Source organism: Vigna unguiculata, chromosome 8 (genome assembly GCF_004118075.2).
Source record: "Vigna unguiculata cultivar IT97K-499-35 chromosome 8, ASM411807v1, whole genome shotgun sequence".
Taxonomy (NCBI): domain Eukaryota; kingdom Viridiplantae; phylum Streptophyta; class Magnoliopsida; order Fabales; family Fabaceae; genus Vigna; species Vigna unguiculata.
In genome coordinates, this window is record NC_040286.1 from 4,995,896 (window position 1) to 5,012,176 (window position 16,281).

General features: G+C 30.3%; 1 protein-coding gene and 1 long non-coding RNA gene across 2 annotated transcripts; both read right to left on the reverse strand.

Annotated features, from left to right (window-relative positions):
* Positions 1-1,969: 1,969 nt before the first annotated feature.
* Positions 1,970-3,205, reverse strand: LOC114195215 (protein ENHANCED DISEASE RESISTANCE 2-like). Its single transcript, XM_028085607.1, has one exon. It carries the CDS (start codon positions 2,990-2,992, stop codon positions 2,087-2,089), a length of 906 nt encoding a protein of 301 aa, XP_027941408.1. The 5' UTR covers positions 2,993-3,205; the 3' UTR covers positions 1,970-2,086.
* Positions 3,206-7,803: 4,598 nt separating this feature from the next.
* On the reverse strand, positions 7,804-8,615 carry LOC114193612. Its single transcript, XR_003606288.1, has 2 exons — positions 8,301-8,615; positions 7,804-8,216 (listed from the first exon to the last, which is right to left on the reverse strand). It is a non-coding gene; the product is annotated as an uncharacterized LOC114193612 (long non-coding RNA).
* Between the last annotated feature and the right edge of the window lie 7,666 nt (positions 8,616-16,281).

Below are 16,281 nucleotides of genomic sequence, written 5' to 3' on the forward strand. Positions count from 1 at the left end.
TAAGACCACAATCATAGTAAAATCAAGAACCAATGTCTTGATCATGCTCACCACCAATATATGAAGAATTATTTCCAAGAAAGTATCCATATAGTCTAAGAAAACATGGCGAATATTACAAATTTTCTATCATGCTATTCAACAAATATAAATAAAAAATCTATACATTTTTGTCATGCTAATTTAGAAAAAATTATTTATAAGACGATTGCTTGAGTAATTTATTATAAAGATTATAATTAAAGATTAAAGTATCAACATATATAACTTAACAATCAAATTAATTAAACATTCAAACTATTCAAACTTGAGCAACATTCTAGCATTTAAAAATATGAAATTGTGAACATATATAATAGGAGTAGTAAATAATTATTAAAAAAATTAAACAAAAAATAAAAAAAATTGTAAAAAAATGTTGATGGATTAAGTGAGTTGGGTTAAATTCAACCTGACCACTTTTTAAAAAATTGAAATTTTCTCGATCCAATCCGATTTGAACCCGTGATGAATCGGATTGACACACGGGTTGAAAGTCAATTTTTGACATCTCTATATTCTAATATCTTCTTGTTCATATCTAATAAGAACATCTCTATCAAGAATGAGTCGAAGAATGAGTCGAGTGTTTTGTGAATTTAAGTTTGTTGACGAAATAAAATAGTCTCGATAATTTTTTAAATGTTTTTTGTCGAAGAGTTGTTTTTCAATATTTGTAAGTGTTTCTTTAACTTAATAACTTTTATTCTTTTTTTATCATTTGATGAGTCTGAGAGAGAAAGAAAGTGTGAGTTTAACTTCTCAGTTAACACATATTAGGAATGAATATTGTAGATACAAAATAGTTATCCTGAAAATGTAAAATATTTTCAAAATTATTAATCTATATATATCAACTTTAGTTACTTATCAGAAGAATTTGCAGAAGTAGGGTCACTATATCATAAGTAGATTTGATATTGAAAAATTACAACCAATCATTGTAGATCTTCAACTTTGTGTTGTCTTGCAGTCTTACACCATTATTTTATAACTAAAGTCCACCTTACCCAGGTTGGCATCCATGACTAAAAAAATTGTGCATGGGTGCTGCTGGTTCGTATCAACAGCTATAGATCATAATGATGGGATAAGTTGAGTGTCACTTCATTATTCGTTCTCTTTTCTGAATTAAAAATTAATTTTCATCCTCATCCCTATATTTAATAACTATACATTTTTTATCTTAATTTCATCTCTATTTTATATCCATATTATTTTTACCGATTTTTTAATGTTTTGAATATTAGTTAGATAAATTTTTTACTAAAAATAAAATTACAATAAAATCAATATAATATTATAAGACATTGATTGTCGAAAGATATTTTTTAATTCTCATATAAAATATCAAGAAAAATAATATTAAATAATAATTGAATAAAAATCATATAATTATATAAAAACGTAAAAAAGAGTTAATGTATGTTTAGATATAAAACTAAATTTTAGTAATTTAAAACGGAGTTACGTGTGAAAACAAAATTAGTATTAGGATGTACCATATCTATGAAGAGATTCATTTGTTATCTCGATATATATAAGTTCATATATATTTTCTTGTATGTGAATAGAAAAAAAGTTAAAGAAATCTATTAGAATTAATAGTTAGATTCTTCTATAAAAAAATTATCAATTAATTTTGTCTTTTTAAACAAAAATTGTGTAGCTCAAAACGGAGAAGTAAGGAATGTACAATACGCATTACCATTTGTTTTTCAACATAAAAATATTCAAATTAGTGCAACAACTGGTATAAAACTGGGATAAATACAATAAACTCTCTTCTCTTTTCAACATAAAAAAAAAAAAAACTATTTGTGTGAAATTGTAAACATTGTTTCGTTAAAATAAAATAAAAATCATTAAATTAACCTTTTATATACATGCACTTTAGAATAAAATTAACCTTGGACAAGCACAAAGGTATAAAATATTGGCATTATTTTCTATATATCCAATAAATGAGGAATTAAAATCATAAGAGGGAGAAGGATTAAAATTCAAAAAAATCATAATCTTTTGTCACTAAAAACATATTCATAATCTAACGATCCAAAGCAAGGAGATCATCCGCAGACATATGGTGATTCACTTTGGCAGACCCAATCCCACGCTGCACGTGCGCTACTTGGGGCACGTGCAACGCCTCCACCACGGTGGCCGACGACATCTCCATCTGGCAAACCCGGACGCCGCCGATCAACTTCTCCGGCAGCTCATCCTCCGTCTGCGCCTCCACCACGAATCCCATGTCGATCGTAACTGCCGTCACATGTCCCAAGGCGACGTGCAGAATCGCATTCGCAATGGCGCTGCTTCCTATATCGACGTCGATTTCGAGGTAATTGGTCCCTCTGTGGTACGAGCATTGTAACGCCTTCCCTAACAAGCATGCGCCGTGGTTACCCACGGCTTTCTTCACGATCCACGGTCCCTTCACAATCCGGTTCACCAGCTTGAACCGCTGGTTCCGGAACGTGTCGTCGCCGTGCACGAACCGGTTCAGCAGTGAACACCTTTGGAGCGATTCCGGATCCTCCGCCGCGAAGTAGAACACCGCGCTGTGGTGCTCCTTCCCGCCGGGGATCTGGAGGTTCACGGCGAAGACGAAGCTCTTCATCGACTGCCCTTGGGTTTCCTGCGACCTTTTCAGCGCCTGCATTACGCGATTGTCCGTGCGTGAGAGCACGTGCTCGATTTTGGCGGTGGATTTGAGCCAGTCCATGCCGGCCGGCGCGAGGAGGTAATCGCCGGCGGGGGATTTTTGGCGGTTCTTGAGGTAGTCGGAGGAGCGGAGGGAGAAGAGTTCCCCCGGCGGCGACGCCCAGCCATTGGTTCCGTTTTCCAGGTCGACGTGGCGGAGGGATCCGCCGTGGATCGAGTCAGAGATCCAATCGGGAATTCCGCCGACAGAAGCGGATCTCCGGTGAGGATACGGCGGCGGCGTCATTGGTGGAGGATTTTATTGCAGACACTGTAGAAGTTGAACTGAACTGCATTTAAGATGGAGAGAAGAGTGTGTTAGCAAGGATAATTTGAAGGAGGACCTAGAAATAAAAGATAATAATTACTTAAAAACAATTAAGTCTTGGACGATAAAAGTTAAAAGTGTTAAAATAATACAATTAGAGACTAAAAATAATTAAGACAGTATGTACAGAGATTAAATAGATTATCATTAAATATGAAGATAAAATTTGTATGATTGTAAGAACTGAATAATTTCTTACAAAATTAAATTTATAAAACAGCATATGTACTATTTAAAAATGTTCAAAGTTCAATAATTTAAGACATCAAATAAAGGTTCAACTTTTTCTGTAAACTGGAGAATAAAACTTTAGAACACAGTAATGAAATTATTGGCTTTGACAACTATATTTGGTGAATTATTGATTTTAAACATTATACTAATTCTGGAATGAGTTGGAAAAGCAGTGTGTATATTATTTTCAACTGTGTCCACATAGCATATATTATGTAAGATATTCTTTAAGAAATGTGTTTATCTACCAACCATATCATACATAACTTATCATCATTAAATTGCATAGATTTCTCCTCCTTTATTTAATACAAGAAAAGAAGGTTCTCAAATGTTGTAGATTAGGTGCATAATGAATAATGTTAAATATCAAACCTTGATGAAGCATGTGCATAATACATTAATTTGAAGGAAATTGTTTGACAAAAAGACCTCGTTGAAGCTTGAAGAGATGAAAATGGGTTTGTTGAATTTGAAGCGAAAAATGAATGAGCGTTGGAAGGTTTTGATGATGGTGTAGGCATGTAAAGTTGTGTTGTGTTTTTGATGGATTTCATCAGCCATTGTTACTTGATTTGGAGTTGCTGGAAAGAATTTTTGCGTTTCCGTGAATTTTAGCAAATTTTTGGGGCCATGGGATTTAAGGAATTTTCTATTTCTCTTCCCTTTCCCTTCTCTTTCTCTCTGATCCTCGTTTTGTGGTGTATCTACTCGTTTGGATCATTTCTTAATGTAGCTATTTTTATTTTTGGGTAAGAGAGGTGTTTCATAAAATCTCCAACCAAGAAAATATCATTTTCTGGTGTTGGCTATAGTGTTGTAAGAAAATATTATTACTTAGAAGATCTATTGAAATAAAATGTAGTGGCTATAGGTATATATACATCTTTCAATTAATATAATATAGATTTTTTTTTTAATTTAAAAAAAATGAATTGACAAATCAGCCTATCTCATCCATTTTGTAACTCACTAATTTAACTTCAATTCGTCATCCATGTTATTCAAAAGTTTCACTTAACTTGTAAATCAAAGTTGTTACTCGATTCATTACTAGTAAAAATTATTTTTTTTCAAAAAGTTTAATACTTTAAAGCTATTTATGTTAAATATAGGTTAAATTTCGTTTGATTTCAATTTTTATTGAAATCATTTAAGAAGGCCTCTTTTCTTTTTCAATTAAGTTTCATTTTTTATAAATTAATTTAATTGAGTCTTTTATACCACCTACATTAAAAACATATCACCTGTCAATTCTTAGATTTATAAAAACTATTAATTAGTATAAGTATATTTATTAAATAAATTTAAGTTTCATTTACAAAAAGAATAATACCTAGAACTATTATATTATTAATCCATATGTTTTATAAGATTAAAAGTAATTTATTTAAATGAAATCCAATGATATTGTTAGAATTTGTTTAAAAATAATTTTATAAATATTTAATAAAAATGTTTAATTTTTCTAAATATGAGACTTAATTAAAAAGTAAATTTCCAGTTAAGTCCATATCAAAGTATTTGAAAAGAAGACACAATTCACGGCATACAAAATATATTAATCTTAAATTTATCCAAAGAAAAAAAAAAGGAAAAAAAAAATCATATACACTTCGAGTAGTTATTTACACCCACCATGTAAGACTTAAATGCAAATGAGTTTCTTAACAAGATTCATTTAAAGAAATATATGAGATTCCCCTTAAGGATCTCTCGAGAGTCCTCATTCTTCTTGATGTAATCATTGAAAATCTTGGTCATCGTCTCTCAAATTCTAACTGTGATCATCCTTTACTTTAATGGTTGATAAGATAAGTCCTCTAGAACTTAAGTTATTTTCTTAATCAAATTCTTTACTTTCGTATTCAATATTATGTGTGGTTATGATTTTTGTAACAAAATCTGCTTCAGTGCGGCTTTTACGAGTTTCATAAAGAGGCTTACCGACCCAAACCAATAGACATGAATGATTGTGAACATCGTACACAATATGATTTAGTTTGCAGTTGTGAAATCACAATAATAATAAAACAAGATTAAGTTCCAGCTCAATATGATACAAAGAGATCATTTTCCCAAATAATTTGAGAAAGTTCTACAAAATTGACATGATTTGTTAATCCATATATGAAACAACAAGTATAAACTAACATTCTTTAGTAAAATGTAAATGCTTTTCCGCACACAAAAAATACATAGTGAATAGCCATTTACGTTTATTGAACAACATGTGTGGTTACAATTTTATTTGAGTACAATGACTTCGAATAAATATTTTTAAAATGATTCATTTTTAGACAAACGACTTATTTTATAAGCATATGGGATTTGCTTCTTGAAATAAATAAATGACTACTCATTTGTTAAAATAACATTATAAAAACATTTTAAAAAAACCTGTTTAACATATTAAAAAACATTAGTTTTAAAAATACAAAACCAATCCATATAATTATGTTTAAAATAAATCGGATAAAGTGGGAATGTTTTATGGATGAAGACTTAAACCGAAATTCATTATTTTGTGAAGGATCAACTAACCCCTTCTATTAAGACATAAGCATAACTCGTTAAACTAAAGAGATGAATTACTTTATGCCAAATTTTCACATATCCTTTCATATGAAAAAGAAAGTTAAACATAAACTATTTCCAAAAGATTTTGGTAGAGTTGCACCATTCTACTAGTGCTTCAGTGGGGTATGAACATCAAAAAGTTCCCCAATCGTTAAGACCAAAATTACTTATCAAAAGAGACTAAAGTCGTCCCAACCAACCACAAAGACCAAATTTAGAGTTCATCCAAACCACACTTTTGGAGGAAAAAGAAAACTTAAAACAAAACAAAACACGCCATTAAGAAGCACAGTGAAATCACTTTCAGCTTTAGATTACACGTCAGGCAGCTACATATAGGTTAACTGGTTAAGCCAATTCCCTAAAATGCAATATAAATTGACCACTGATATCAAATAGCACACAGCTTACACTATTGTACACATCTATAAAAGTAAAATTACCAACACCAAAACTGCAACTTATTGTTATTATAGAAGTTACAAAAATTAAATTACATAAGACATACCCTTACCAATCGCTTATTTCGATTGATACCTGCATTAGATCACAGAACCAGTATATAATGCTTTTTTGTTCCAAATTTTATTGCGTACTCTGTGTGTATGGAACTTCAATGAACATCAGACAAACCCAGTAAACATGAGACCCGAGTTCAGAAATTAAGTGAACAGCAGATATATCATTCATATTTCCCATTATTTATTCTCTACAGGCAGTAACAGGTATGGTACAAAACTATGAACTAGACAAATTTTCTACTTCTCAAAGATATTCTCACAAACTTGTTGGTGTTTCAGATTTTTTCTTGTGTGAATATCAGAATTAACAAGTAAACACATGCATATTTCTAAGACCTACAGCCAAGGCTTAAAAAGTCAACATTGACAAGATAAGAAAGATGAAATCAAAGGAAGATCATTTTATTGTGAGAAATAGGAATGCCGGGACTCATCAATATTAACTAGTAAACACTTTAACAACTTTTTTTCTAACAAATTCATTGTTATATTCACTAATATGTAGTGAGACTCGTCCAGATACAAGAGTCTCAATAAATTTTAATCAATAGTGAAGAGTGTGCTACAAAAGGCTCAATAAATTTCAACTAATATTGAAGAATATATTACATTGGTACATTAAAGATTGTTGCTAGCATTTCTCTAGTTCTAAGCTAAATCCCGGGATACTGGTTTAGCTCTGGTTATAGATCAGGACTCCAACAGACACCCAAAAATTTAATGTAATACCTTTGGTTAAGGCAAACTATAATAACACAATGCAATCATTCATAACAAACAGTTTAGATCAAGTTTCCAAGGAAACATCTTTTACCCACCTTAAATACCAACATAAGTGCTCAACTGCTCATAAATACCTCATTCTCCCTGGTGTATCACAGCCTTGTTACCCACTTCTCGACAAAAATGATACAACTTACTTAAACACCAAGATCCATGCCCCTTCCCATAGCCCACAACTTCAAAGTCTTAATTTGTAACACCATTCACATCTATGAATGCAATACATAGATATAAATACTTGAAGAGGAGAGCAAATAAAACAATTTTCTCCATAAATTAAAATAAATTGCTGCAAAATCTAATTTATAAAATCTCTCATATGCCAAGTTCTCCAGTAACTTATTTTTATTTATAAAATAAGCTCACAAGAAAACTTGTTTCATTTGTTTCTTCTTCTCATATAGGTGTTGATTTCGATATTTTTGAATCACGGAAATAAACATAATGCATGTTTGAATAAACATCACCATAAAATACTTCTATGAACAAGAGAGCTAGTATAGGTTAAGAAAAATCATGCTGTAGAGAAACTAACACGAGAACTTCTACAAATTACTTTACATATAAATAACTCATGGAATAACTTCTTTCGTTTTTGTTGCTATTTTGTCCTTGAAGTATCTATGAAAAACTTTATCCAAAGACACAAAGCACACAATACAAAGAACATAAGATGAACTAAATTGCAGCAAGATTCTACTCCTCGGAGATTATTCAATTTTGGCACAACAAATCACACTCTAGCTTGTGAAAGCAAGCAATGTTGACTATATCACTAACACTCAATTTAAAAATAAACAGAAACCTCATTCACCACTCTTACACAAAAAAAAAAAACAAAAATCCTATCATCTAATGCACATAATTTCACACAACAATTGTTTGTAGAAAACGAAACTAAATGAGATTTTTTTTTTTTAATTCAATCAGTGAGCTTTTCTTCTCACTTGCTGAAGTTCTTGTTGTTGTTGTTGCTGCTGCTGTTGCGACCTATTGTCAGTGGCCAATCTATAAATCCAATAGACCTGAAAAAGAGAGATAAAAGTGATTAGATTAGGTTTTGATAAGGTGAAGAAGAGGAAGAAGAAGAGTTAAATTGTTAGGGCTACCAAGGCGAAGACGTGAAGCACTATTAGAAGAACGATCAACAACGACACTGCATAGGAGATCCATGAAGGACCTTGCGATTCAGATTCCGCCATTGAACAAAAAGAAGAGAGGATTTGGATGCGCAGCAGCACGGCGTCGTTTTACTGGAATGCGGATCCAACCCTTTCCTTTTCCATTTTCTGGTTTCTCGACACTCTCAGTAAGATCTCACTCTGTCTCTTGTCGGAACATGCTCTCACTTTCTCACTTCGTTGAAAAAGTTGAAAAAGTAGAAATGAATCCAATGGTTCATTTTGTTTACGATTTAGAAGAGAAAACTGAGTTTGCCGTAAAATTTAGTCATTTTCAATAATTTATGCTGATTTTCTTGGTCTAATTTATGTGCATTTAGTTTTCAAAAATGTTCTTATGAAATTCCTACAATGTTTAAAATTGACTTATTTAGTGATGTTATGTTAGGTTTGAAAATTTTCAATCTTTGTTTTTTGTTTTTCTTTCTAATCCGAAAAAAGTTTTGAAAAACCTGATACTAAATATTTAATGGTAAAATGTGATTACAAGGTTCTTGTCCTACAATGACACCTTTTTTCTTACTACTTCTTTACCACTTGATATGGTGTGAGGTATTTAATTTTAATTTTTTTTAATTTAATTAAAAAATGAAATGACAATGCAGAAAGTTAGATTATGCACTCGCGCGTATTGGACACTTACCATTCATCACAGAACCTTCCTCTCTTTTCATTTTGATTTTTCAAAAAACGTCTCTCCTCTACTACAACTCTTCCCCAAACCTCCCCAGAAAACCCTCCCCGCACACACCTCTCCTCCACCTTGAAAATTAATCACAGACCCCTCTCTCCTTTGAATGTTGAAACCCCAAACTGTTCTTCGAAAAACCCTATACCATTTTAATCTTCAAATTGTTCCCCCTATCCTAAATCCCTCTGAACCAACTGTTCCTCATACATCTGAACCAACTGTTCCCGAAACCTCCCCAGAAAACCCTTCCCGGACACACCTCTCCTTTCATTGTTGAATCCCCCAACCTGTATCAATTCTTCAAAAAACCATAAACCCCAAATCCCTTTCCCCTCCCCCTCAACACCACTATCTCCTTTCTCGACACATGCATTGCGAAACCGTCAGACGTGGAGGCGAATGTGAGGTGCAAGAAGAATGATTTTGGAACCTACTCGTCGCCCTGATTTTGCTGTCGTTGGTGTCGTTGGTGAGAAGGTTCAATGTTTCTCCCTTTTGAACTACTTTTTTTTTGCACGCTTAGTTTCTGTTGGTTGTCTATTGTTTTGTGCAATTGGTTATTGATTTGTGCAATTGTTTTGTGCAATGGCTGTAATAAGTGTACTCAGTTCAATAGCTTTACACCTACACACCACTCACATCCAAAGTATGTCAAGAAAGGAAGCAACTTGGAATATAGATTTAAACAGACAGCCTACTTCAGAACAGAACATCAGTGATTCCATCAAACTGAACCAAAATTTATGTTTTGAAACAAACATTAGAAAATCAACAAAAGATAAAAATTAATTGAAATTGCTTGCTTATTTATTGTTAATATTCGGTGTATTCCATGTTGGTCTTTAGTATGAAGTATAATTAAAAAGAAAAAGGGAAATGATCTAACACACTCATATTACTTGAAATTGATTGCAAATGACATAATTTTATTACACTCAAAAGCCCATAACTGTAACAAAATTTTAACAGCCTTAACTAATAATTCAGGATCATAATTAATAAAACAATCAATTTACAATTAATTTATTATACCTGTAACAAATAAACACAACCATAGACATGAAAGTATTTCGCATTTCCTTCGTCGCTCAACAACAATGAAGCAGTACATAGACTCCCAACCAAGTACTCATACACAAGACTACCCTAATTATATTTTCCAAGACTTCCAAAGTCATCCACAATGTTGAACAATATTGGAAAAATTCTACCACTGCGACTAGACAATAGAAACTCACATATGCCTATCAAAACATACAATCTACAAAAATCAACTACACTTAAATCTCCATGATGTTGCAATAAAAATTCATAAACCATTTTGACATCAACATTTTCATAGAGCCGGGCAAAATAAACTTAATTGCACTAAACTATGGATTATCTATATTACATTATACTAAAAAAACTAAACTACTTCTAACAAAAACTGCACTGTACTATTTGAAAGTTCAGTTAAAGAACATTGAACCCTTATATTTGCAGTGCAGTTAATTGTTTGAACCTCTTGTACTGCATTAAATTTAAGTTCGGGGTTGTCAATTTTTGTTATACTGTGTATTACGACAACTTTTGTTTAATATCCGAAATATTGAAATTATTATTATAAAATATTACAATCAATTTCAGAGGATAATTTCTTAATAGATATTTTTCACATATAAAAATATCAAAATACCTATTAAGGAATACAAAAATTTACTGGTATTTAATTTTTGAAATATTTATTTATACAATATTATTTATAATAACAATAAATATTTTTAATTTATGTTTAATAATTTTATTTATAATAAATTTGCTTATTATCTGGTAAATAGTATCTTTCAAAAATGTTAAAATTCAATTTTAAAATAAATGTAAAAGATAAAATGGATAATATAAACTTTTAATAAAATAAAATGTAGAAATAAATAAACAATAGAGAGGTTTAAAATAATAAAAAAATAAACTTTTGGGACTAATGGTATCTCTTACTTTTTAGGCCAATAATATTTCAAGGAAGCTGGACAAAACTTAGACCAATTTAATTTATTTTAAGCTAAAACGTCATAATTAAATTCCTCTGTAAACTAGCTATGGACAAATTGTTAATTTTTTTATTAACATTTTTTTTCTCTCTTTCATTCTATTTTTTTTACAGATTTAATTCTTAGGAATTTGAGAGAGGATTAATTGGGGATGTAATTTAATGTACATGGACAAAATATGTCTTACATTTTTAAATTCTTTTTAAAACAAAACAAATTCCAAAACACTTCATGGTAGTAAGAAAAAGAGTAACTCTATGAAGAGAAAAAAAAAGTTGAATTTTTTTTTCAAGACGAAGTGGGACCTTCAAATGTAATTAATTTAGATGATAGAAGATGTATTAAGATTTTGATGTTATTTATGGGAGAACCTACGAGAGAACCTATGTATTAAGATATAGTAATATTTTGATTTTGGTGTATTGAAGTTTGATGCATATTTCAAGTATTATTTCCTAAACACTTTCAAATTATAAAAATTAGATTATTATTGCGTAGTACAATCATATATAATTAGTGCAATTTGGTTCAAAATAGTGTAATTCAGTTCAAAAATAGTGCAGTTTGGTTCAAAATCAGTACAATTCGATTCAAAAAAAGTATAATTAAGTTCAAAAATAGTATAGTTGATTCAAAATCAGTGCAATTCAATTAAAAAATAGTACGATTCAGTTCAAAATTATTGCAATTCGGTTCAAAATCAATGCAAATCGGTTCAAAAACGGTTCAAAAGCAATGTTGTTAAGTTCAAAATTAGTGCAATTCAGTTCAAAAATAGTGCAATTCAGTTCAAAAATTGTGTAGTTCAGTTCAAACGTAGTGCAGTTCATAAAACAGTTCAGTTCATATTATAGTGCAGTGCAGTTCAATGCAGTGCAGTTTAGTTCAGTTTATTAGACAAAAAAATAGTTCAGTTCGGTTCGTTTGAACTGTTTTTCAGTTCAGTGCAGTTCATGCAAACTATTTTTGTAGTTCAGTACAGTTTTTGGTAGTGCAGTGCAATTTGTTATATTTTGCCCAGCCCTGCATTTTCATCATCAAAGTGTTTCCTACACTCACTATGAACAAAACCCTCATTCAAATCAATTTTAGTTCTAACAACCCTCAACCATAAACCTAAGCATACATCTAATAAAGAAAATCTAACGATTTCTTTACTAAGGCGAAAACCTCCTCTCCTCTCAACCCAGACATTTACCAACTCATTCAAAAGATTTGTACTTATCTTCATAGACTCTTTCAACTTCGGCATCCAAGCAAATGGTGTTTTTCTAGACAAATAATTTGTTATGGTGTTAAGCTCTTATTCAAAGAACCAACATATTGCGTCCGACATGAATGTCTAAAATAAATCTGCATCCATCATAAAAAAACTACATAAAGTCATTATTTAATAGATATATTGAACAAGCTTATATAACTATTTCCAAAGTCATACCTTCGTCTTAGTTGTACAACCATCGTCTTCACTAGCATCATTCATCATTCCCAAATCAGATCTTCACTTCACAAAAATAAATATAAATCAAATAATTCATTATGTATTCATAAACCATTTTGACATCATAAATGCATATGTGTATTCAAGTGCATTTATGAAATATAACATATAAAACTTCTAATGAAATATTAATCAAGTGTTAACTAAATCCACAAAATAGTACTATGTATGTTGCCCCAACAAATTGCTCTGATCATTGAGCACGCAAAGAACTATTTTAGCTCAATCGGTTCATCATCAAATTCATGAACCATAACTGCAACGTTAGATAAACTCCATTATTCATCAAATGGTAATAATTCTCCAACATACATAAATGAAATATGTATTAAAATATAAAGTTTGAATAGCTAAAATAGATATTTATTGAAAACAATGAATACAATTGCTATTGATATAATATTTGAGTACTCTTATTGCAGCCATTAACACAAAAATCATATTCGAAAACTTTTTAAACCACAAAATGAACAACTTCTTTGCGATCATCACTATATGGTGGGCTCAAATTGCATTGTATCATTTTAAAACATCAATAACCAATTGCACAAAACAATAGACAACCAACAGAAACTAAGCGTGCAAAAAGAAGTAGTTCAAAAGGGAGAAACATGGAACCTTCTCACCAACGACACCAACGAAAGCAAAATCAGGGCGACGAGTAGGTTCCAAAATTGCTCTTCTTGCACCTCACATTCGTCTCCACGTCCGACGGTTTCGCAATGCGTGTGTCAAGAAAGGAGATAATGGTGTCGAGGGGGAGTGGAAAGGGATTTGGGGTTTATGGTTTTTCGAAGAACTGATACGAGTTGGGGGATTCAACAATGAAAGGAGAGGTGTGTCTGGGAAGGGTTTTCTGGGGAGGTTTCGGGAACAGTTGGTTCAGAGGTATGCGGAACAGTTGGTTCAAAGGGATTTGGGATAAGGGGAACAATTTGAAGATTAAAATGGGATAGGGTTTTTCGAACAATAGTTTCAGGTTTCAACATTCAAAGGAGAGAGGGGTCTGTGATGAATTTTCACGGTGGAGGAGAGGTGTGTGCGGGGAGGGTTTTCTGGGGAGGTTTGGGGAAGAGTTGGAGCAGAGAAAAGACGTTTTTTGAAAAATCAAAATGAAAGGAGAGGAGGGTTCTGTGATGAATGGTAAGTGTCCAACACGCGCGAGTGCATACTCTAACTTTCTGCATTGTCATTTCATATTTCAATTAAATTAAAAAAAATTTAAAATTTAATATCTCACGCCACATCAGGTGGTAAGAGAAGTGGTAAGAAAAAGGTGTCATTGTATCATTTCTCGTCGCTAAAATTATGTGTTCTTTTAAACACGTGTTTTTATTTGATTATAAAAATACCATTATGTTTTGGTTTTCGTATTTATGTTGGAAATAAAACAAACAAAAAAAATGAATTTCAATTGATTTTTAGATTTGAGATCTATTTAGGAAATAAAAATATAGTAATTTATAAACAAATTTGTAAAAACATAAAATAAAAGAAGTAAATGAATCTAATTGTACATTAGTGACAAGTCATCTTTCAATCTTATTTCTCAAACAATTTTGACCGATGTTGCAACACATCTTCACATAAATACAAACAAAAAAGTCTTTTTAAATAACATTGTTTTTACTCTTTTCTGCCAGCAAACAAGAGGATAGTACTAGAAGTTAGTGTATAGAAGCAACAACCAATGAATTTTCAATCATTCATAATATTAGAAAATTAACTAATATATATATATATATATATATATATATATATATATATATATATATATATATATATATATTAACACCCCATTTAATTAATAAAGCTAATTAAAGAAAATGTCACACAGTATAATATAAGAAGCAAGATCAAAGGAGTATAACATCACTCCTACAAATATCCAAGGTACTTATAGGACAATAATTGAGGCACACCACGATGTCGATACAGAAAAGGGTAGAAAGTCTAAAGTATCCCAAAATACAGTGATAATAATGTAATACATGGGTCACAACCCTAACAAAAGACATAATGAGTAGAGCCCAAGTCTAGATGACTAAGCAGCGGAACCTCCATCTCCCTGTTGGCCACGAGCATTTCTCGCATTTGCTCACATCAATAAATTGATGATCATCGCAAGAAGAGAGAACCACACAAGCAAGACATACAACAAACAAAAGGGTAAGCTAGAGTAGAAAATAGTTTATCATACTGTCACATACAATTTCACAGCCAAGATGCATATGTCAACCAATCATGTTATGACTTTTCAACCAATACACTAAGACTCAAACACGACTCATCTGGATACGTATAATTAACTCAATTATGCTATTTTTTTTATGTGTCAAACGTGTTTCCTAGTAGATATTAAAGCGAAAACGTGTTAGATAGTGTAAACAATTTACATGATAACATAAAATATGGTTGACACTTTAAAAATATTAAAAAAAAATTAACGTAATTAAATTAAAAGGACTATATCCATTTATTTTTATAATTTAAGTACAAATATGTATTAATTTTTTGGAGATGGACAAATTAATAATTTTGTGTCAGAGTTCATAAATCAAAGATTAATATATAAAATTTTTAGAGAAATTTATTAATATATATATATATATATACTAGAATTATGACCCGTGCAACGCACGGGTTAATATTTAGATGAATGAATTTTGTTTTTTTTATATAGTAAATGAAAAAAAATAAAGAAATTAAAAATAAATATTAATAATAATGATAAATATGATTTAAAATAAATGATATTAATTTTATCATATTTATAAATAAATGTAAAAAGTTATGTGGATTATAACAATACTAATTGTAGTAATTATTATTTTGTCTAATATAAAGTTTTAACTTTTTAAACATTTATACATGTACATGCTATAAACATGTATACAAAATTTCTGATTGATTTCATAGGTTAGAAGAGCATCATAATCTACAATATAAAATTGATATAACTTTATTAAATTTAAAATTTGATCAAAAAAACAAAAAAAATTCAATACAATAATTGACAAATAATCAGAATAGTATAAGATTAATTTGAATACCTCATATCAAATATTTTTAAATATTTATTTGTAAATCACATTTGTAGTTGTAGTGGCTAGTTACATTTTTATCCATAATTAGTATTTTTAATCCAATCTTATTTTTTATTTCACTCTAGAATCTGTTACATATAGTTGTCCATAAATGAATATGAGGCGAGAAAGATAAAGTCCACATTTAGAGAGGGTTTGCGTTTGTCTTTTGTTATATGTATTAGTCACATAACTACAATAAAAAAATAATATAATTAAAATCCAGCTACTATACATTACAAAAATTTTCAATTAAAATTTAATACAATTATAATTTTCTAATTTTGCAACCACAATTATATATATATATATATATATATATATGTTATTTATATATTTTTTATATTTATATTTATAAAGAGTAAAGAAGCAATACATAAAGAAATGCTAATAATCAATAATACATTGTCTATGACATAAATTTTGGGTGAGAATATATCAATTTATATCAAAACTTAATCATAAAAAAATAATATATATATATATATATAGATATAGATATATAGATATAGATACATTTGAAAATTTGAAAGAACCAATACATCTAAAAAAAAGAATACAATCCCAAGAACTCCAAACATAATACAAAAGATACTATTTG